Below are 24,081 nucleotides of genomic sequence, written 5' to 3' on the forward strand. Positions count from 1 at the left end.
GCAGTACTGCTATCAGGTTGTGGTTGATCTGAGAAAAGCACTGCTGCTGACAGACCATCATTAAGCAATTAAATACCCTGTGTAGTGGAGAGATGTCTACTTATTTTGTTTTTCAGGTCATTAGGAATGGACCTAACACACATAATGGGCAGGAATTAGATTTGTTTGCACCACTGTGGGTTTGTGGTGCTTTTCGTGCTCTGAGGTCATACACTTTATATACGTTTTCTTTAAAGAAACATTCAAAGTGTGCGTAATATCAGGCTATTAGGGGTATCAGTGTGTGGGGAATGTGTGCAGGGAATTATCTGCTTCCTCTCATTTCCCTAGTAATCCCCTTTTCTCCATTTGAAGTAGTTTGGTCCCTGCTGTCCTGTACGGAGAAGGGATGTCGTCATAGTGTAACGCTGAGGATCTGGTTTCAAAATACCTCTTGGGCTGTCGGGCCGTTACCATGCAACACACTGTCAACATAACATGAGACCGAGGACATTTTTCTCATTAGGCACAGTCGAGAGGGGAGAGAAAAGAAGTGGCATTACGCCACAGCCGAAAACAAGATGAGTGGTACATCGGCACCATGTTAACTGTCAGCAAATGTGCTGTTACAGCTAAATAAACACGTGTGTAATTCAGAACACGTTGTCCCAGTATGCATCACAAATTCTCAAAGGAAAACATGCCGCCCTTAATTATCTCTATAGCTTTATGTATATCATCAGGCTGAATGAACATATTACATAATAAAACAAATGGATTATTTCAGAACGTTATCTCATTTTAATCGGAAAAGAATAAAACTGTCACGTTAAACACATTGGAAACTTGTCTTTAGACTTAAATAAAAATATTTAGGTCTTGATTTAACAAAACAATACATTAAGTGAGAATAGACAACCACATTAAATGCAGGCAACTGAATCAACATCTGCTCTGAATTAAAACTTTGGCTAGTACCGAGCTGACAGTAGTGATTGATAGTAAACGATACTCGATTTGGGGACTTTTGCCGTCGCTGAGGGATCGGTGAGTCATCGTTCACAACAGCTCTCTCACTCTGTGTCTTCCTTGTTCACTCCTCAGTCTCCCGATCCCAGGTGTCCTCACGGCGCGAGGAGGTGCTGATGGAGAACGTGACCCGGATGTCGGAGCGTTCCCGACTGCTCCAGCAGACCCTGGGCGAGGCGTCCACTCAGGTCGACCTGCTGGAGAACATCTGGAAACTGGAGAACCTCTTCCAGAACCACAGCGACTGGTTGCAGAGGCTGGAGGTTTTCATCAAGGTGAGACTGAAAACAGGGACCAAGAGCTTATACACAGCAGGGTTTAGACCTGGAAACTGTTACAGGGTATGAATACAGTTTGACAATTCAGCGACATGTACAGATGTACTGGATGTAGAGATTAAATCTAGAGATATTAGGAAGATACATAGTGCTATTTTAGTGCTTTTTGTGTGAAGTGACGTATACTTCCTTTTAGAGTCTGGAGGTAGAGTTGAGGACGGTTCAGGCTCACTCCCTTCAGTCAGAGGGCTACCTGGTGCAGCTGGATGACAGGTTGTCATCTCTAAGCAGCTCCACCGGCAGAAACCTGACTGGCTTGAGCGTGGAGGTGGCTCGAGCCTCCACCTGGCTCCACAACCAGGACCTCCTGCTCAGGTACACACTCAGATTATAGCGGAGCAGCTCATTTGTAAATCCTGATCACTTTTCTTTTTATGGGTCGACCAGGTGCTCAGTACAGTATGATAATATAATCAAATCAAAAATAACAGACTCAGAAAGATTGAGAGTTCTGTTTGTTTCTAATTTATTTCAGGGAAGCCTCTGGACAGGTGAGTGTGCTGAGAGAGAAACTGGACGAGGTTAATTGGACAGTGGGAGCTGTCAATCACACCTTCAGCAACGATATCAGTATTCACCACCTGAAGATCCAGGACTTGCAGGTTTGAAGTTCATCACAGCCTCCAGGGTTAATGTTTACTCAGGTCTACTTCTTCTGTTAACCTTTCCTTTATACTGCGGCTCAGATCCAGATCAGCAACATAACAGAGGACACCAGCAGTCTGTGGGTCACTCACGTCCACACAGAGGCCCAGTTGAGGAATGAGATGGAGATCCTCAACACGATCACAGAGGACCTCCGGCTGAAGGACTGGGAGCACTCCATGGCCCTGAAGAACCTCACCATATTCGAAGGTCAGTTACAGTTTTTAAGGAGCATGCATGTACACAAAATAACTACATAATGAAGAGCAAAAGAGGAAGAACATACAAAAAGGAAAAAAAGCGTGAGAGTACAGCAGCAGAACATGAGAACTTTAACTCTTCATATGATGAATCACCTTGGGTGGACCTCAGCAATGCAAAAAGATCATTTACTGGAGCTCGTCTGAGCAGATACATGTTTGCACTGTGATTTAATGCAAGTGACCCCGGCATGCAAACGTGATTTTACACAGTGGGATTACTGCCCCTTGGTATTGAGCAACTCGGCATGTTCTTCATCCAATCTGCTGAGACCTGATTAGTCTTGACGTGCTGCGACTCTCACTGCCAGCGTACCAAATGACTTCCCTGGCTTGTTAAAATCAGAATAGGTATGCCATGATGTAATGCTGGCAGGGGACGCGGCCCGAGCTGATTGATGGCAACTCAAACTGAATGGGACCCCTGATCTCGTGTCTGCTTCACATGTGGGTGGGATGCCGTTTCTCCTGAGCCTGGAAACAATTGTGGGTTAAATTTAGACGCTACATCCAGAATGAAAACTCAACCACTCAGCTCTGTCATTAGGTTTAGCTGCACAGCCCATTTGTTTGTTGTTAGCCCTCAGTCACCTTAGCCAAGAAAAGTTTTACATCTCCATCCATGTTTACCCTCCTCTGTTCTCGTTTCTACTCGTGCCTCCTTTTTTCTTTTGCCCTCGTTTCTCTTCTCTTCTTATTGAGTTAATTTGCCTTTAATTCCTCTGTGACTCACTGTGTTCGTGGCACATATGTTACTTGTTTTTTAAAGATAAAGAAACATGAGAAGTTGTTTAAAATATAGCTTGAAGTGTTTTTTTTTATATGGGGAATGCAAAAGGTTATTACACAACATGGTATTATTTACTGTAACATGCCCAGTGAAGGATAACGCCTCCAGTGATTTAAATTTCAAATTATTCACTGTGTATGTTAAGGTGATTATCAATGGGTTACTCAGTGATCAGACTTGTGGGTATTCAGAACTCAATGCAATGAGACACAGGCCCTTTACAATACTCAAACAAGGGGTAGGATTTGCATGACAATTGATTTTGTTCAAATTAGGAGTCACTTATGTCAATAAACAGCTCGATATTGCATCAGTCCAACCTAAAAATGCAAGAACAACAGCGAGAACAACATGGTGCATGGTGACATCACCATCATGAACAATGTGTACTGAACCTGCTGAAGCAAAACAGCAAAACTGAGAATTTTTCTCAAGAAGTTCGTCCTCACTGAGTGGTATTCCCCTCTTTTCTTCTTTCTTTTCTTGTCCTGTTCCATATTTTTGTTCCTCCCCCTCCTGCTGTGTCATTACCCTCTGCACGCTTCTCTCCATGCGCTGTGTGCAGCCATGTTTCCATGCTCTAAGTGTTTAATTGGCATGAAGCAAACACGATCTACTGTGGTTTCACAGCTATCTTTCAGCTTGACAGCAGCACAGTATATCGTGTGCGTGTGTGTGTGTGTGTGTGTGTGTGTGTGTGTGTGTGTGTTCACATCCATTTCAGTTCTTTCTATTCATGTGTGTGTAGATCAGACAGTCATGAACAGGCCCACACACTGTCATGTAAAAGATAGATGCTGTAGTTCTATAGTGACGATGAAATCGTGTGGACCACCATGCATTTTCAGAGTTGCAAGGAGCAGAGAATTTGCTCCTCTCATTGAAAACAGAAACAACAGCTATTCAGCAATAACAGCTGAAGTTTTTGTCCTATGTCACGATCCAGCTGTCTCAGCTGACACTGGATTTATGTGCTGCTATTGACAGTAATCATACAGTAATTTCATCGTGTGTATTTTTAAGAGAATAATGCTACCAGTCACTGTCTTGTTACTGTAATACATGTTTTGAACAGAAGAAATAACTGCACTATGTAATGTTAGCCTATACTTGGAAACAAATCTACTACTACATCTACTACGTCATTTTTCATTGTGTCTGAGGCCAGTCTCTCACTGAATATCCAGGTTTTGCCAGAAGATGTCACCACGTCAAAGTGTCCAGATATAAAAATGTCACAGACACAAACTCATCATGTGCACGTTTGGCTGGACGCTCTGTTGCTGAAAGCTGCTGAGCTGCAGGAGTTTGTGCTGACTTAGTCATATGTTAGGAGCTGATTTGAGTTGAGGCCTGGAAACACTTACGGCCTCTGTATCATCCGATGATCATTAATGTGAAGTTTGAATGGTATGTTTGTTTTGCTAGTGAAGAGTCCCTGGGCTCAGTCAAAGCTGGCTTACGTACACATGCTCACCAAAACACACTCTCACATTCATTTGTCTTTTTTTGCACCCTTGTAACTTCAACAATTTTAATCTAATTTTACCAAAATAAAGATTAATGAGGAATAAATATAATGGTTAACCTGCTGTGGGCATCTTACAGATACAGTCAGGGGACCCGGTGATGGCATGTGGAGCAGAGCTGAGTTCACATGTTGCTCTGTGGAACAAACTTTGGCCCCACGTGTTTCATTTTTAAGTGATAATCTACATGCTCTTGCTTTCCTTGGCAACACCTTTGATGATAAACGGTCCAACATGCTGATATAATGAAGAGGACTGAGCTGCTCATATTTCTACCAAACCACTTTTGATCTTCTGTGAATGCTCAAAGAGCCGTCTTGAAAATCTCAAAGTCACTGCTCACACCTCTTATTGTGCGATGAAAGGAGAAATCCCTACAACCAAATAACCCCCCTCATTTCCTGGCATTCAGTATGAAACACATGCAGACCATCATGTAAACCTCAGATTAATGGTTAAGCAAACATTAATGTAGTTTTACTCTAATTGGATAAGTAGAAAACAAGAGAAAGTTGTTTTACTGAAGTGGATTGAAGTACTAATGATCATGAATTAGTCCTGTTAGGAACCTTTACTTAAGATAGTGTTGAAGAGACTTCTATTATAGTTGTCTAGTGTTGTTTTATTGATCTGTTCTGTCTTACATCATCCTCTATCCTGTAATATTATGTCGTCATAGAGAGTATCTGCTCTTAGACCCCAGGCTGGGTTTGTAAATGACAACCTCACCGGCCTGTTGCTCCACCCTGCACAGACTGGATGTTGGACGGAGGCGCCTGAACTCTTCACTTGTGTTGTGTTCTTGGACTGTGGAGCCTGCGCTGTCAGATGTGTTGAGGCTGATCCTGGAGGGGCCACTGGGTTTGTTATTGTTGAAACACTGTCAGCTGAATGAACAAATAGGACTCGGAGAGGAAGGATATTAATAATGTGAAGCACTGCTAAAACAAACTATTAACAAGGACGCAATTACTTCAGGACCACCGGGGTGAACTGTCATATGTAGAGATTAGGCAGGCAATAGAAGGCACAAACATATTTAGTATTACAGTTTTTATTTTACATTTATGACTTTCTCAAAACTATGACCTTAAAAGTCAACAGCTAAATAAACGTGAAAAGCTCTGGATAAATGGAAGAGATGACATTACATTCAAAGATGTTCAGATGTCTAAGTTCCTGTTTGCTTAGGCCTCATTAATAGGATGTTTATCAGATAATAAAAAAGCAGTTAACCATCCCAATTAGGAGCTGCAACTAGGAAATGTGTTTCTATTTCTGTTAATCAGACATCACCCTTATTCTACCTTTACCACTGGTCCTTGCAGCTTGTACTGCTGCCTTCATGAGAATAGAACCACCGACCAAAAGCAGTCACTTTGACATGGGAAGACATCCATCCTCCCCTCTTGATGTGACCTTTTCACAGCCTCACGACCTGCTGTTACCAGTTAAGTGTGCGCTCGGGGGGCAGCAGCAGTCGGATCTGCATCTCAAAGCTGTTCGGCAGCTTCTCTGCATCAGAAAACTGCTAAAACATTAGAGCTCTGAAGAACCTGCTGGACATGTGCTGGACAATAACAAGCCACAAATTTCGAAGCATTCCCACAAGCTGTGTCGTTGTGGTCCACCTTGTTAAACATATGGTTCCCATTGTGGGCAGACCTCTCTCGCTCTCTCTCTCTCCTCCTCTCTTTCTCTGAATGTCTCTCGCTGTTTGGCCTTTTTTCACTCACTCTCTCCAAGTTCAACAAACAGTTGAATCGAATCCTTAGATCAGCACTAAGGCCAAGCTTGGCCTTCATTTTGGCTGCTGTCTGTCTGTGTGTGCACATAATGACTTCCAAGGTTTCATGACATTAATAAAATCATTATCTGGAGGAATAAAGGGCTGACATCTTCCTTTCTGAAACACCCATGTGTTTCCTTTTCAGCTGATAATCTTCAGGATTATTGGTAACACCTGTGGCTGTTGAACAGTTATACAGTTATTTATACCCCTCAGTTTTTATTCTATTGTGAACTTATAGTGATCAATTAGGTAAATAAAGTGGCATTTTATTTACATGCATATGAAAACTATACGTCTCTACAGCAATTAATATTTTTTATTCTCCCCTTTCATTAGCAGTTAGTGAAGCTTAGTGAACATGTTTGTCTACACCAAAAGCTATGTGCTATGCCACTAATTTGATCTAGCTACCTTCCTACATCCCTGCATGTTGGCTCACTTAGGCTGCAAGTCTATTAATGTCAGGAGAATCATGTTTGGACATTGTGCAGAGATGTGGTTTCACACAGTGGGAGAGTGTCTGAGTCAGAGGCGTTCTCACACAGGGAGAAACACAACGTATATTTTTATCCTTACTATTGCAGATCACAAAATGTGTCTATAGTTCCTTCCTCCTACCTCCATTTGCATAATGTCATCAACTCTGACCACATGTTTTTCTTGTTTCTGCAGGGCCTCCGGGACCAAAAGGAGAGAAGGGTGACACTGGACCACTGGGGCCTCCTGGAGCCCCTGGGTTAACTGGGTTGAGAGGTGAGTCCAACCAGAATAATAATTCTTTAAATTTAAGACTTTAATAGAGATTATCAATCGATACACTGCAGAAAATAATTCTAGTGTTTCACCGTTTCTCAGAGATCAGTAACAAATAATGGAAACATAATAAGTTTAAACTGTGAGATCATGAAAATCTAAGAACCATAAAAACACAAGCATGGAAATGAAGCTGAACGACCAAACTGAGTAACTGCATAGAGGAAGATTATTAATTTAATCAGAAAGTTTCTCTAATTGCTGTCCAGTCTTTCAAACCTCTGAGCCAGGCATGGCTGTGGGAAACTCTGTGGTATTTGGAAGCATTCAGCTCATAGAAATACTTGGCATACACGTGAGAAAGGGCAGGTCAGGAATTCCACAGCACTACTAAACGTTTAAATGATTTGCTATTTAATAAATGTGAACTGAGAGATGTAAAATGACAGCGTTAGAAATGTCAGATTTTTTGTTTGACTCCCTTGTGTTTTTGTACTGATCTCGTTTTTTGGATCAGGTTTACATTCCCATAGGTCATTAAACTCATCTGACCCGTAAATGTCCAATGTAAACATCACATTTTGAATCACAATCGACGGGATCCAGGTTAGAGGAGTTTAAAAGTTTAGTTGGCCAGTTTTGACATTGTCCTGCTTCTGTGATTACGTTCAGTTACAGTAAAACTGAACACAGAATAAAAAGGTTGAGTAAGTCCACTTAAGAAAACAAGGCACTAGACTTTGGATGTGGATTTATTGTAAGACAGGGTGTGGACGGGGCCTGTGGGACAGATCATCTGTCTTTGTCTTGCAGGTAATTCCACCAAAACCACAACATAAACGTTTATCTACACTGAATCTGTTCTTCCAAACCATTAAACCTTTCAGACTGTACAGTAACATATGAACAGCAACACTGTGACTCCAGATGTTTGGGGATCCCGTCCAGCTTGGTACCTCTTTAATCATCACCTCCCAGCTCCTCCGCTGTCATCATCCATCCCATATTCCCTGGTTGCTGAACTGCAGAGCACACATGACATCTCCAAGAAGCATTATCTTCCTGCTGAAATCCCCCCCATCCCTCAATCACTTTGCACTGCCATCACAGTTAAAGGGGAAGAAGAAAAAGCTTCAAACTAGACAACAGAACTACCCCCAGTGAGAGAAACTGTCTCTTAGGGGAGAGTAGTTTTAGTCCAGAGTCTCATTAGTGAATCAATCAATGCTCAACTTGTGTCATTAGGGGCTACAAGCAATTTAACTGTATTAAAGTCTTGGTTTTATTTAGCAAAACCAGTCTGACCAGTAATGATTACTCACTTTTACAAAAGCCATGGGTTACTGTGCTGTAACGGACCCATAAATAACTAGAGAAAGACACAAATACTGTTAAACTGGAAAGACACTGGATCCACTCAAGTATTAGACAACCTGGGCAACAGCACCCGGATATGATTTGGATCCAGCCCTGGTGATGGTTTATGAACAAATACTAAGGCTAATACAGGCTTCATATAAGTATGAACAGGTTTAGACAGGTTAGACTGTTTACTCTATAGATGAACAGTGCTGTGATATAGTAAGAAGTATAAATATAACTAAAAATTGTGTCTTAATTTACTTCTTGATCATGAATTTACTAAGGGTGGAGCAAATGATATGATGTTAAATTTACAATACAGCACATGTCACTACATTTTCATTGAAGCCAGGCGACTCTATCATCCCAGCCAGCCTCTAAAAGTCCCTTGGGACTTGTTGGACGACCTAGTTGGACTGTCCTGCAGAACACGCTGGCTCCAAAATATGATTGATGGCACACAACATGTTTTTAGGAGGAAACTGTTGAGCAGAAGAACTGAAAACCACAGAAAACACGACACCATTCATCATCGGTTTATTTTGTGAGTCTGGCTCTGATGCACTCAGTCTAATTATTTCACTCACGATGCCGAGCAGTCACAGTAGTGTAATCAGGGCATTTTAGAGCATGGTGACATTTGAAAAAGGCTTTTCTTACTGCAATCAGTAACTCATTACCACGTTAATTTAGAGACATTTGAGTGTGTTTACTGTAAACAGACGTTCTTGTTGTGCGCCACGGGATAGTTTTGGAGGAAATTCTGATTTAACACCGAGCATCTCCAATCACATGTCTGGGTGATTTGAATGAAATGACTACTGAAGAGAGGAAACTACTCACCTGCTCGAAACCTTAAACAAGTGAGGGGTTGAGACATACAAGAGATAAACAGCTTTACTAAATTATTCACCCTTTAGCACAAATTATTCCACAGCTGGGGGACCTAGAAACTTAAACCTGTTTCATTTTGCTTGATTCTGATCCTGAACAGTCGTTAAGTCTGTCCCAGATGATCTCAGATGTCTGAGAAAATTCAAAATGTATTTGAGCCTAAGACCAAGTAAATGCTACATGTTATGATCTTTAACTGAATTCAAGCCTGTCCTGAATGCATTTGTGTGTTCCAGGGTTTACAGGAGAAAAAGGCAACCAGGGTATTCGGGGAATGAAAGGATCAGTAGGGGTTGACGGTGCTCCTGGAGAAAAAGGAGATGTTGGACCAGCTGGGCCCAAAGGTATGTGTGTAGCATTTCTTATATTAATCAGTACATGGTGTTGTTTACAGCATGCAAGGTTTGCTCACACATTACAGTTGGTTTCTTGGCTTTCATTGCCATTTAACCTGACTTTGTTGTGCACGTAATGGAGCAACAGTAGTCACATCGAAGTGAGTCACTCGCCCAACAGCCTGTTTGTTGCTCCCAACAGTCTCACACAACTCACAGCTGAATCTTGTCAACACATTCACAGCTCGAATCATTTGAGACTCAGACAGCTGCTAGTGTAAAAAGGTCTACTAGGAACCATTCAACTCAACCGATCTTTCACACTTCTTACATCACAAACAGGTGGCACGATTTTAATTTTGTATTCATCCAGTGAAGCTTTAGTTGCTTAACTATCCATATCGTCTCGTACATATTCCAAGAAACAGCTGTCGGTGCTAATCAAATCAGTTCTGAATGGTCTTTATGAGGCTGTTAGAGGAAAATATTTTTCCGTTTAAAAATAAAAAAATAAAATACCAGCTCTAATTTAACTGAATAAATTTCTCTGAGCATCATAAACACGTTCTTTTCTTTTAATGGTGCAATTTTGTACATTCAAAACAGATTATGAGCCACTCATGTGTGCACACGTAGCCTGAGAAGGACTCTGGAAAACCAAAACTCCCAAACTGGGTCATCTGTTGTGTTCTGGGTGCACATGCTCTTGGTTGTTACGGCTCAACACTCAACTCCCGAGTCCTTTCTGATGCTAGTAGATTTTTGTATATGTCGGTGTGCCAAAATGGAAAGGCAAGGCCGGCGACAGGAAGACACTTCATCCAGGCAAAGGTGCAAATGTAACAGGCAGAACAAAGTCTAAGACAGGTGTGGGATCAACAAAGATAATACTGCCAGGTAAAAGGCACTAAAGCATGAGACAGGGGAGAAGTGTGCAGGTAGAAGACAGGTAGCCGGGAGATAGAAACGGAAACAGACTCACAACACGACAGATGAATGGCGATGGTTTTGATCAGTGACGCATTAATGAGCAGTAGAAACTTCCAAATAGTTTTATACCTGCTGTCTTTTGATCAAATGTGCCTCTGATGTGCTGTAACAGTTGATGAACATGGAAAATTAGCACCACCCTTGCTCAAAACACCAACAATCAAGAATAAAGATGAATAAAACAAAGATCTACATTTTACTCAACAGCGTGTCTGTGATTCTGCCCATCTGGGGTTTGGTTGTGGGTTTAACAAACCAGTGAAGGGTGAAGAGTTTGTGGACGTTTCGGTGTGATCGGGGCCTCAGTTTAAGACAATCACTCAGCTGTGGAGGGATAAAGAATCCCAGGAGGCCTGTTGAAACAGCACTTGGTGTCTGTGCATAAATAAATGTTGAGTAGACTGAGCAGAGACAACAAGGTGTCGAAATAAGCAGCTGAAAATGTTGTCTGTCATTTAGTTCATGTTTAAAACTGAATTAATGATTTATGGCCAGAAAGACTCCAGGTGACGCACATATCTGAAATTAAAGGGTTCGTAAATCAAATCTGTTGTTTTATATATAGATGTATATTGTTCACTAGCTACTTACTTTGTTCCTCTGCCATTTTTTACTACATACAACGGGTTTATCAAAGTATTTTGGCTAAAACAGCTGCTTGTTTTTGCTGCAAATTAGGGGAGATTGGTTCATTTGGTCTTTTAGAGTGAGAGTAGTTGTGATGTACCACTTTCAGAATAATCAACGTTAGTTGATTGTTGAATAATAAACAAGAATACAACCTCTGCTTTAGCACAGTAATGCTTTGAGCTAAAATGCTAATCAGTACTGTATGCTCACATGTGCTTACCATATACAGTACTTACCATTTTAGTTAAGCCTGCCTGCATGCTATCATTTGCTTATTAAAACTAAACACAAAGCACAGCTCATGGCACAAGATGAAAGGTTAGAGGATCACCAAAGTGATTACAAATCATCCCAAGAGGAGCATGAATGTACCATATTCTGTGCAAATCTGTCTGATAGATGCTGTGATTATTGTTTTTTACTGGGTAATTGGAAACCGACTCAATGGTTTGCTGGAGGAACAGTCAGGGGATTATTTAATTTGATGGTCATACATTCAATAGCTGTTGTGATATTTCAGTCTGGACAAACTCCCTAGAGCTAAAAACGCTGATTAGTGGAGCTTAACATAATTAAATTTCAGACTTTGCTGCCGTTCAGGTCATCAGCATTGAAATTACTGTTGCAGGTTAAATTGAATGCATGTGTTAGTAGCTTAGTAGTAGTAGCTTAGTGATGTGTTTTCCTTGCCGTGTTATTTAGTCGTTAAGGATGTGGTTGAAATGAAGGTGACAGTGACGACCGAGGACGTCACAGGAAGGGTGTGGTTCCAGCTCTACTCAGACGTGGACACACACATGCAGTTACACACAGTAGGTGGGCCGGAGTGCCACCTCGCCTGGCAGCGGCCCTCTGTTATTGGACGTGAAAAAACAAGTCAAATTAAAGGTTGGGATGAAGCCATGAAGGTCTTACAGCTTCATGGCAAAAACAGACTTGTGGTTTAGAAAAATTTGCAACAAATGGCACAGACTCCCTCCTGCTTTGGAGGTTATTTCTGTGAGGTTGGAACAGAATCATATATTTTGTTGTGCAGAAACATGTGATAATTTAGCAGAAACCACAATTTAAAGGATTTTTACTTATCGTGATTCAGTGGTTTAGCATAAATTTAACATTTCTAGCATTTAAACTCTTACTCTCTTACTCTTAAACTTATCTTGACTCTAGTATCTTTTAATATGAATTTGAATTCCTTCTTCTCTTTGGACCTCGTTTACTCCCACTCTACATTAGAATAAAAAACATTTTGGAAAACACATTTGGAGGTAAATTAAGCACAAGGTGCAGAATGGAATGAGCTATTTCTTTATATGTACTACTACTTGCTTCAGGAAATATTCTTCTCTTTATTCTTTCCTCAGGTGACAGAGGAGAAAGAGGGTTGAAGGGGGAGAAGGGCGACCGAGGAGGCCAAGAAGAGAAAACAGGTGAGAGCACATATTTAAATAAGAAGCATTGTCATTATTAGTTCACGTGATGGAGGATATTATTGGCTGTGTACTTAAGCAAATAACTGCAGAGCTAGATTCCAACTAATCATACCCATTAATTGTGCAAAATAACATCCCATAAAGAATGCCAAGCGTCCCTTCTAGTTGAGCGATTTTATTAATGTGCTGCTGCAAGCTGTAACTGGAAGCTTTGAGTTGTTAGATGACCACACGTGCATGTAGACACAAAGACAGAGCCAGTAAATTCAAAATGGTTAAACAGGAACATGAACATGCTCTGCTAAAAGACTCCACAGTGCAATAAAGTGTTTTATAGACTCCACGGCAGAGAGCAACAAGTTATATTACAGTGATATTTCCATTAATTACAGCAGCAGCAAAAAGCTGATTTAGTACCAAAGACTAACTTCTTCATGTTGAGTGTTTTAAATGAGTAACAGTAAAAATATCATATAACAAATATCATATGACTTCCACTTGACAGATTTATTCAAGTTGTCATAGAAACAAACGTATAATAACGTAAATAATTACGTTAATTGTTTTTCACCACTCTTCAAATGTTGCATCCTCTTCTTCAACAGTTGTTCAATGGAAGAACAACAACCACAAACCTTCTACTTTGATGCTTCTAGTTCCTGATACTGGCTTTGTTTTTGATAGTTATCCTAAAATACAAGTCAAAATATGGTGATTCTTGATGGTTAAATAAAGATGAAGACGGAAGTTGCTTTGATTATAAAGTAGGTGTTAAAAAAGAGATAGAGGAGCAACAGAGCAAAACGTCCTGTCCGGCTGCAGTCACTGCATAAAAAATCCTGCAAAATCCGTAATATACACGAGTCCATATGATGTAAAACCAACTGTTGGCGATAGAGAATGAAAAATTTACGAGCTGCCGACTTTATGGGCCTCACGCATCTCTGTCCTGTGCAAATATCTGTGGCAAGTTTAAAGGATCAGCAGAGCTGCTTTTCTTTTCAATGTAATCTCACAGTTCCGCCACACGATGAAGAACCACATGGCACATCAAAAGGATTCACAAACCACTATGTGAGTGCACACTGTATGTTCTGTCGTAGTGAACTGAAACCTCATACAAATCCAACAATCTGGAGTCAGGTAGAAAGAAAATGATATCAGTTCCCCACCCAACCACAGATCTGGATCTTTGTGTCTTTATTTTAAATGTTGTTCTTCCTGTTACATTATCATTACATATTAGTGGCGTTCTAGTCAAACAGACTCGATCCTCCGGCCATCTGAATGCTGTTTCATGCCGATTACAGAACCGCCATAGATCGGGTCTTTCGTCACATCATTTACTAGACACTGATGTTTGATGTTTCAGAGAAAGACAGACAGACTGAAACCACATGTTGTGGCCTGTCAGAAATATCAAATCACTGCATCATGTCACAAACCTTATGTGGACGACTAATCGTTTTGATGCATGACTTGGATCTTTTTACACTTCAAAGCATAGAGTGCATACCTGTACGATCACTTACCAGAAGTGACTCCAGAAGTTTTGTCTGTGGGAAATATTTGTGCACATGTGGGGTTTTAACACTGAATGAACCTGCCATTCAGGATGTTGTCACAGAAAGTATCAGATTCTTTAGCTCTGTCGAAAGCCTTGTTGGCCAATGAATGAGTAATTCGAATACAATTTTACGAGTAAAGAAGAACAAATGGAGCCCAGAGAGTAATCATTAGAGAGAGAGAGAGAACCTTTATCTGTGGATGATTGATGTTAGTGACAGTGAAGTCTCTCCAGTCACCAGAAGTACACTTAAATATACATATCTGGCAAGATGGTGGTGTGAAAAAACGTTAGACGAACCCATCATGGATGTATTACCCGAGCTGGATATCAGACTTGAACATCAAGTGTGGGTTTCACAAACATCTTTTTTATCATTCTCCATTCATTTAATTAAACAGAGACAATGCTGTTAATCATGCTGAGAGGTGGCACCATATCCAGCTCATAATGTATACAAGGTCTGCACGGAAGATTCTGCTTAGACATGCAAAATACTGAGTCATGTGATTAATAACTGCATCTTAGGCAGCACTACCAAGCTAGTAAACAGTTACCTACTACCTACCTCACTTACCATAGTTAGTACCAGTTTAGAACAAGGTCCAAAATTTACTTACGATCTGGGTGTGTGGCCATCTGCCTCGACCGGTTTGAGTTAAGACTATTTTAAAGTTTCTGTAATTTTCTCTTATTTTAAGACTGGAAGTGATAAATAGACACACACACACACACACACACACACACACACACACACAGCTCTTATTTTAAGAGGCCAGCTGACAACTTGATAGTTACTCCTGGGGGTCAATCAGTAAGTGTAGGGGATTTCATGTTTGGCAGGCTGTTTTTGCATGTCTGCAGCTGCAGGGATCCAGCTATAAATGATTTCAGCTTTGGACTATAATGAGTAATTTATGTTCACCATGGGACTCAGACTTAAGAAAACATGTTATTTATTACTTTTTGTTATTTAATTTCTATGCGGGGATCCACCTAAAACCAAGATATAATCTCTACTTGATGTGACCGTTTAACATTAAGCTGTGCTGCAGTTGCTGTGAGATCAGTTCTTATATATTTCTTATATACTCTTAAGTTTCCCCATGTTGAAATACTTGTACTGTTTTATTATTTGTGTGTATTTTGTGTATTTGTGTTGTATGTGCACTTTTTATTTGCTGAATCCATTTGAATCTATTGTGGAAACAGAACCACCCAGCTCCCCTGCAGTGTGGTTTAATTTAATTGTGCTTCTTTCTAATTTCATGCAACACAAACATGCAGAAATGCACAAGCTGAATCCATCTGAAAGGTGAATCATCTTCTCATATTATTTGACAAATTAAATCTTCAGAATCACACCGAGTTGAGTCCTGTATGGATTTTAGATCGTTTTTTTAACTCGAATTTTTGATTTATTGAGGCTCAGCCAGGCAATGTAACTGGAACTGTTTAAAAATGGATGTTTGCCAAGTTTCTGGACAAGTAAATCTAATTATAAGCAAAATAATTACTCACAACAGAATGGCTTGAGAAGTCAGGAGTCAAAAGAAGAAAACACACTGAACAAACACAGAGTTTCAAGGAGAACATTTTATGAACAGATGGAGCTAGTTAACTATTGAAGCCTTTCGGTCCTGTCCAGTCCAGACCCTTCCTGCCTGCCAGATAAACATTAGTAATATGCAGTCACTGAATGTTAGGTTTTGACAGTGTGGTGCTGCAGCTCCCCTGGCCTCTGAGGCTTGAACTACTTGGACCACCACCAGCACTTGTTGCTCACGTCCCTAGTTTGTTCTGGATGAAAGCCTTTATTATTTCGCATGCGGCCTGCATTAGTTCCCTACTTTCACAAAAAAAAAAAGGTACAGAGCATGTTATGAAATAAAGTTTAGTCCAAATTAGGTTGTGTTTCTATTTTATGGTGAATCACACTGTTGGTGAAGTTAGAGCACTGAGACAGAATACGTTTAAAATCGGGTCCCTGACTTTTTGGGACTTGAAGAAGTGTTAATGTTGATTCTAACTTTAGTCTGTGCACAAGCTGTAACTAAACTTAAGCTAAAATTGACACATGTAGCTGTGACCTGTTAGTATATTTTATATTTAAACAAATATAATTTGGTAAGTAAGGGTGAATGTCACTAGAAAACAGTTTTATCAGATATTCTGCCTTTAGTTATTACTGCTGCATCACAGAACATCATCATTCCTGTGTTAGGCATCTTAAAATCAATATTTAATCAATATATACATACATACAGTCATTGCTCTTACAGGGGAAAGTCGTGCACTGTCATACAACATTTCAGCTACACTGTGGTCACCTTTACGGGCACCATCTCATTTGGTTTAAGTAGATAAAGCTGCACAAAGTGCACAGTACAGGTAAATTGGAGGAAGTGGTGGTGGATGCATTTTCCTCCCAGTACACAAAATCTGAAGTTCTCGTCTTAAACAGCTGAGTAGATCCCACAGATATGTCAACAAATGCAACAAGGCTATTGTTATTGCAGTTTTATTTCTATTCTTCATACATGTGACACATGTAGTACTGTATGGGATAACTTTGTAACAGCCTGGTGTCAGTTTTAGGTGATTTAACGTAAGGCTATAGCCACATTTAATGGCTCTGTGCTCTGTCGTGCTGCCTTCAGATGGCTGCAGGAAATTCAAAGTGAAGGTTTTCATGTCCACCAACAGAAACGATGAGCTGCTCATCACAAAGCAGACATTTTTTATTTGCGTTGCCTCATTTGGATAAAACTCCCACCTGTTTGCACCATGTACTCTGTGCTTGGCACCAAAATACCACACAGATGTGCAAAACCAACAAAAGTCAAGAAAATACCAAACCTTTGGTGTACTGCTCACGCTGGTTGTTGCTTTGCCTCGATAATGGGGACCTGTTTCTTCATAAAATGCATTTTTACCAGGTTCTGGCAGAATAAATGAAATGCACTTCCACCAGGAAGAACACATCGTAATTCAGCACAATTCAGAGATATGAACGTCTGTGACGCTCGTTTGTATGGTTCTGATTATCTGGGCTGTCTACATGTGCTGCCTTCATCCAGAGCGTTTCCACTGCTTCCTCCACCTCTTCTCCCCAGAGCCTCTCATTTGCACAGTGGGGAGCCTCGGGCACTTTACAGAGACGAGAGCAATGAATGGCTACAAGAGAAAAAGAAGAATAGAGTGAGAAATATGTGAGAAAGTAGTGGGTCATGGCTCAGGGGTATTTAAACATGTGCAAACTGAGATTAGAACGATGGATGTGACAGATAATGGTCTTTTATTACATGTGTGAAATCCAACAAACAGCTTGACTGTCATTTATCACATGGGGCAATGCTAAATACTTTTTTTTGTATAAATAATTTACTGAGACCAGGGTGTCTGCTTTTTTAAATCAAAAATACGTCTGAGTAACGTCTGCAAAGCTTCTACTCCCAGTCATGAGCAGATCAAGGCCAGTGAACACAAACCAAAAGCACTAAACAAAACCAAGAAGGATATCAAGTGTAAAGAATTTGACTGTGTAAATGAATATCTTAGTGCACGTCAAGCTAATGTTAACAAAAAACAGACATGATGTAGTGTAAAGTGCTTATTAACGGCATTTATGTGAGTTTACTGTTTAGAGAAATCCACATTTTAAGGCATGGGTTGACACTTTTAGTACGTGTCTTAGCCTAGTGATGAACCTTTGGTATTTCATTTAAACCCTCAACAAACCTTACCTGCACTAAAACAAGACTAAGACGTTTTCGTTTGTCTGGTAGCTCAAGAAAATCTGAACATTAAACTTAGAAATCTAATTAAAATGCGATTTTTTCATATGCTTTTACTCATCATTAACCTTATTCTACCACTCCTTGTTTTTTCCTACAGTCATTATTTTTCCAGCGCTGTCTGATGAAAAAGCAGCAGTAGGCTGAAAATACGATTAATTTTTGGTTTTAATTTGTCGGCAATGTGCAACAACATGATGCAAGTACAGTATGTGCAGCAGATATGCTTGTATAATGTTACGGTGCTGTTAAATTATGATGGGCTACTGAGTGCAAAATACCTGGCTGTATAATGAGAGCAAAATGGTGCACTGTTAAAATTTATGATGGTCTGATGAGACTAATATCCTGTCTAGATAATGTGTCTGGTTTTACTCTTTGTCAGCAGTTTCACTCAGCATACATGTCACATCGAGGAGCTGTGTGTGTCTGTGTTTAACCTCTGAAAGGTGATAAATCAAGTCAATTATATGAGAACAGACGGTGCATAGTTTCAGGAATACAAGATGAGCTCTGTGAAACTTCTGCTTGTGCAAACACACACACACACACAGGTTTTATAATAATTGTACTGTAGGTATGTTTCTGCATGCACGTGTTGAGCTTTAGTGCCACTGAGCAAGACAGTGTCTCAAACCAAAAATCACAGAGACACACATTAACAAGGAACATTTATTACATATATTTATTATATTTTACTGATAAACATATATTAGCCTCATAGAAAGTGCGTTATATTCTTCATACTTCATACAGTGCAGTGTTTGTATTTCGTTATCCTAATGCTGTCATATACAGTTTCAGGTTTGTCAAGTGCAAAATTCATAATTTCAACTTCCTCTATTTGCTTGTGTCTTGTTTTTTATATCTCAATACATTATATACACCAAATAGTTTCTAATTGGTGTGTATAGTACCTCTTTTTGCTGTACATCTCTCCACCTTTTTGGCTCAGAATTGTGAATTACCTCAGCATCTTTGTCCAGACATTCATGTTTTGTGAAGGATTAATTGTTTCTCACTGAACACAGCTTTAAGTATTGATGTAATCCACAAAGCATCTTGTGCCGTGCAATGACCTTCGAGAAACCATCAGTCTAGCCAGGATTTGCTGCTAGAGGGTGTAATGATCCCGACACCGAGGCTGAAACTACACCACAAATGTCCACATTCTTGTGCTGCGACACCCAAAAAATTGATGTAATATCCTAAAAATAGAAATCTGACATTTCTTGTCATCGCTTGTCTTTTTACCTGTGGGCTTTACATGCATGAAGTAACACAGTGTTTATATCTGGTGAGGCGTTCAATGAATAGAGGAGAGTGTAGGTCATCTGTGTTTCAAAAGCACTCAAAGACAAACACTGTTTAGCGTTTCCCACTACTCAAATGTCAGCAATGTGATTTTCAATGTGGTCTTTATCAATTAGACCACCCTATATTATACTTAATATAGGGTATATATATTATAATCTCATCCTAATTCCTTTTTTTTATTATGTCCACTTCCAATAAGGTGACTGGATAAATGCTTACAGATGCATATGTTGAAACTCCAAAGAAGGAAGTTGTAAATTTAAGTTAGATTCACTAGATTATTGCCAGATTATTGGGCACAATTTTCAGATGACAGTCAACAATCACTTAAAAATTGTTTTTGGACAAACCTTCAAACACATAGGAGGAAGAAAGAAAGGTCCCCTCATTCAGAATAATTCAATTTCTTGTTTTTAAATCAAACACAGTGGAGCAAAAGACTGTGGTTTGTGGAAGTTGCACCATATCTGAAATAACCTATTCTTCTCTGTTTGTTTTCATATTGTTTTGATTTACAGGATTTCAATAAACTTATAAACACTCACAATAAAAATAATCTACTCAGTGTGAGTTCAAATCAACAATGTAGTTGTGTTTGGATGAATAAAAAAGACATGGTTTCTTATAGTGCTGCAGAATTTAATTGCCCACACAGGTCATTATGTGACTGTGTCTTTGTTTTTTCGTGTTTTGCAGTGGAAGAGACGCTGGTGAGGCTGGTTAACGGGTCGGGTCCTCACGAAGGTCGAGTGGAAGTTTTCCACGAACGGCGCTGGGGGACGGTGTGTGACGACGTGTGGGATAAAAAGGACGGAGACGTGGTGTGCAGGATGCTGGGATACCGAGGAGCCACCGAGGTTCACAAGACCGGACGCTTCGGACAGGGTATGAGATGGTCAACACTTAAATATAAACCGTCAGCTGTACAGTGCACGACAGTCGGGCCACAAGTCCACACACTGTAGAAGATGTTTCAAATCTATTTAAACCAATAGAGCCAACACTTTGCACCTTATTGTAAGAAGAGTCCACAGAGCTACAGGTGAATGTGATAGATTTAAATCACATCTTTGATTTATAAAATGCAGTTCAGTGCTTCAGGTTAAGAGTAAAGATGATGAGTAATGATCAACGATCCATTTTAAACAGTTACAGATGTGTGAAATTTGTTGATTCTTTTAGTAAATTAAGAAGGAACAGTCCCTACTCACAACTACGTTCATGCAAATTAGCTTTTTCTTAAAAATGTTGTTGGTCTCCATGAAGAAACTCAAGACACATTGTTGTCAGTGTAGCTGCCATGGAAGGAGCTGGAGCCATTTACAGTTCAGCATCCGATGATACTTTGACATGTGATCAAAAGGAGCTGGGGATCAAACTATTAGTTCACGTCGCACTCACACGTACTGATCTTTGCCGCAGAGTGGTATTATTTAAATAGTGCCCTTAAATGCTGCAGGGATTAATATTATTGTTTTACGAGGAAAGTCATGTGAGCCAGATGTCGTCAAGAAAGAATCCCCAAGGTCACATACATCTCTCTCTTTTCTCTCTTTCTCTATTTAATTTTATTCACCAGTCGGCCTTACATCATTCAGAGCCTCTGTCCAGGCAGAGTTGTTACCAATAAGTCTGGAAAATTGGGGGAAAACATGCCTTTGTTCCAGGGGATGACCTCCAGGCAACAGCAGTGACTAACATCACGGCTGGATTCAATTTTAAACAATCTGGAATTCAAATATATTCTTTCAGATGAGTCATTCACGTTATTGTTTAACCTCTTCAGGATCATAACATCTCTGAGAGGTTTTCAGGGCATCGTTTATTTATCAGGGGAGAACACACTAGAGCGCCACAAAGACCAGATCTCAAAGCCATTCTCTAACAAATGAGCAAAAAACACAGAGGAGGGCAAAGTGTCTTTGTAAGATTGAAATGGCTCAATGTCATTATAATGTTTGTATATGAAACATGTAAAGTCACAAAAAAACGTATATAAATTAATAAATAGATTAAAATTCAAAAGTAATCTAGTCACGTTGTAGCTGCATTCTCATTCTTATAACAAACATTAAAATATTGGTTGAATATAGGAATGCAAGGACATATATTGTTATCTCATCATGCCGCAGTAATCGCTGCGAAAAAACAAGCAGGCAAACAGTAGGAATCCAAGGATCAAGACTCAGGATACTGGATACAAAAAGCTGGGGACGAGGACTGGCTGAAGAGCAGTAATGACGGCTGACAATGAAGACGGTGAAGACAATCAAGGGTGATTAGGGAAAGCTGGAAAACAAAAGCACAAAATTTGGGTCATTGTTGCACCGTTGGTGGAAAAAAACACCCTGTGCAATTGTAGTTAATGAGTTCATCGCAACTTTGTGCACAACAATTTGAAGTAGACACCACACAAGATGTAATTTGGCGGGGACAACTAGTTGGTTTGACAAATGTGCATTGTGTTAATCACCCCTCTTTAGTTAACAGAGCCAAAACACTTCCCTGAGCTTTTCTATGGGCCCTGCTGGGACTGTTGTCAATACATGGAAAGGTAGCATTTTAGTCAGGTTCCCAGGGATGATGATGAAATATTTTGATTTTATTGAACTTATATTTGTCTTTGCATTTAGTTTTTATAATTTCACCACCATCTTTGTTTTTGTGGAGGGAAATCTGTCAAATCCCTACACAGGCTAAAACTTTTCCAGGAGTCTACCCACCTAGAAGTTAAAAACAGTCACCATGTAATGCTGTTTATCGTGAGAGTTACTGTAGCACTGAGACTTGAATGCATTGAAAACATGAGCAGCTTATACTGAATTTATCTCTTCTGACTGGACACAAAAGAGCAACTAAAGAGTTTGTCTGATCTTCATATCGGTGTGGAGTCAGAGACGTATGGAATCAGTTACAGATCAGTGAAAACTTGGACCAAAACTTGGGACTTTTCTGCAGACACAGCTGTTCCTTGAGCCGTGTTTTACGTTCTTTTAGCAAGTTAAAAAACAGCTTTTTAATCCTCTACATGCCTGTGAAATTGAGTGACTCTTCTAAATTGTCTCTGGGTGTTCTCCTGACACACAGTGGGATAAATGAGTCATAAATTTGGCGCGAGCAGATGTAGCTTTGGTGCGTAAAGATCAAGAGTAAACTGTTTGAAGGCCTGTGTCCATTAAAATAAACCCCCCGAAAGGCACAAATGCAGAACAATTGGGGCTCATGTACAACAACATTGGACCTGGCTACCACTGCAGCCCCACGTGCACTTTCTTCAGTGCATACCTCGTCTGCATGGACACACGCTGCTCTGAAGATGTCAGATCTTCAGCCAGTTTCTCTCTATAATATTCAGGGATGTTGGAAGCTTAGAGGTGGAAGAGATACTGGTGACTTCTATTCAGACTTCAGGTTAAAATCAGTAGGTAGCAGAATCTTTTTGTTGCTGCTCCTTTTTCTTCCGTGTTGAAGTTTTATTTGTCTTAGGACGCAGAGTGCACGATTCACATGTACATAAATTTCAGTAGTCTGCGTCTCACTGGAGATTATTTTGTGTCCAACGATCGTATATGCTTCAAAACTTCATTCTGGGTTTTTCCTTTTATCTTGTTGCTCCACTTGTGCTCTGATGTTGTAAAAACGTGGAAACAGGTCAAGTTGAAACTGGCAGCACCGGCTCCTCAATCCAAGTCGGTACTTTCAGGGAACATTTTTCAAACGGCACATCTTCCAAAAACAAAGACACACATGAACAAGAGCAACAGTTTCTTTGGTACAATTCCTCAGTTATTTTTGACTCCAGCTCCTTTTTCCTCTGAGCAAAACCTAAACGGAACAACGCAACATAAAACATGGATGGAACGAATCCACCAGAGCCCCAAGAGAGATTTTTGAATCGTGTCTGTTTTGCGTAGTTCATGAAACATCTCTGTAGGATCTGTATGGGTCAGTTTCACATGCTGCTTCAGTCTGTGTGAATATTTCTATTAAGTCGTTTTACTTATAATTAACTGCTCATTAAAACTCATTAAATCAAGTTATTGGCCTGTTTCTTAGCATTGTTTGAGGTTTAAAGAAGTCTCAACCTTTGCACTGCAGCCACTTATCTGATCATCTGATCAATACGTTTCCAGTAGTCATCAGTAGCTTTTTTTAAATCTCCTTTGGCAAACTTTTATGCCATTTTTTGAGCAGTGCTTGTTTTCTTGGACACTGCAGAGGTCGACAGAGACATCCAGAGACAGCGTTTTCACTTTTTCTCATTCCAAAGTTGTGTCAGCATTTGTTTGTGGTGTTACTTTGCGAGAATGACGACAGTGATTCTGTTACTGATAGATTGGCTCGTCCTATTCCACAATCACACAATCTGGTGTCTTTAGGAAATTCTTCATGATGTAGCATCATGTTGATGGTTTCTCTGTTCAGTTGATTGATTATTAAATTATTAAATTTCATCCTCGATTAGAAGTTAGTGGTATTTAAACAATAGGTGTGTAGCGATTCTCAAAATCCATGTTTCGGTTCAGACCTAGAAAGGGGGAAGTCATCACAATATCAATGTTGGGATCTTTATTCTTCTTTATTCTTTGTTCAAGAAATTGTTCCAATCATAGCTTTTTTGTGGGCATGTTGTTTCGTGTC

At 40.0% G+C, this 24,081-nt stretch overlaps 1 protein-coding gene across 1 annotated transcript in view; it reads left to right on the plus strand.

Annotated features, from left to right (window-relative positions):
* The window catches only part of scara5 (scavenger receptor class A, member 5 (putative)), a 51,090-nt gene that overhangs the window by 21,711 nt on the left and 5,298 nt on the right, over positions 1-24,081 (plus strand). The window contains exons 4-11 of the mRNA XM_026342050.1: positions 1,084-1,283; positions 1,483-1,661; positions 1,822-1,948; positions 2,033-2,201; positions 7,035-7,115; positions 9,608-9,715; positions 12,691-12,756; positions 20,137-20,325. Coding sequence (XP_026197835.1) covers positions 1,084-1,283; positions 1,483-1,661; positions 1,822-1,948; positions 2,033-2,201; positions 7,035-7,115; positions 9,608-9,715; positions 12,691-12,756; positions 20,137-20,325 — 1,119 coding nt within the window. The remainder of the gene's footprint in view (positions 1-1,083; positions 1,284-1,482; positions 1,662-1,821; positions 1,949-2,032; positions 2,202-7,034; positions 7,116-9,607; positions 9,716-12,690; positions 12,757-20,136; positions 20,326-24,081) is intronic.

The sequence above is a fragment of the Anabas testudineus genome, chromosome 24 (genome assembly GCF_900324465.2).
Source record: "Anabas testudineus chromosome 24, fAnaTes1.2, whole genome shotgun sequence".
NCBI lineage: Eukaryota > Metazoa > Chordata > Actinopteri > Anabantiformes > Anabantidae > Anabas > Anabas testudineus.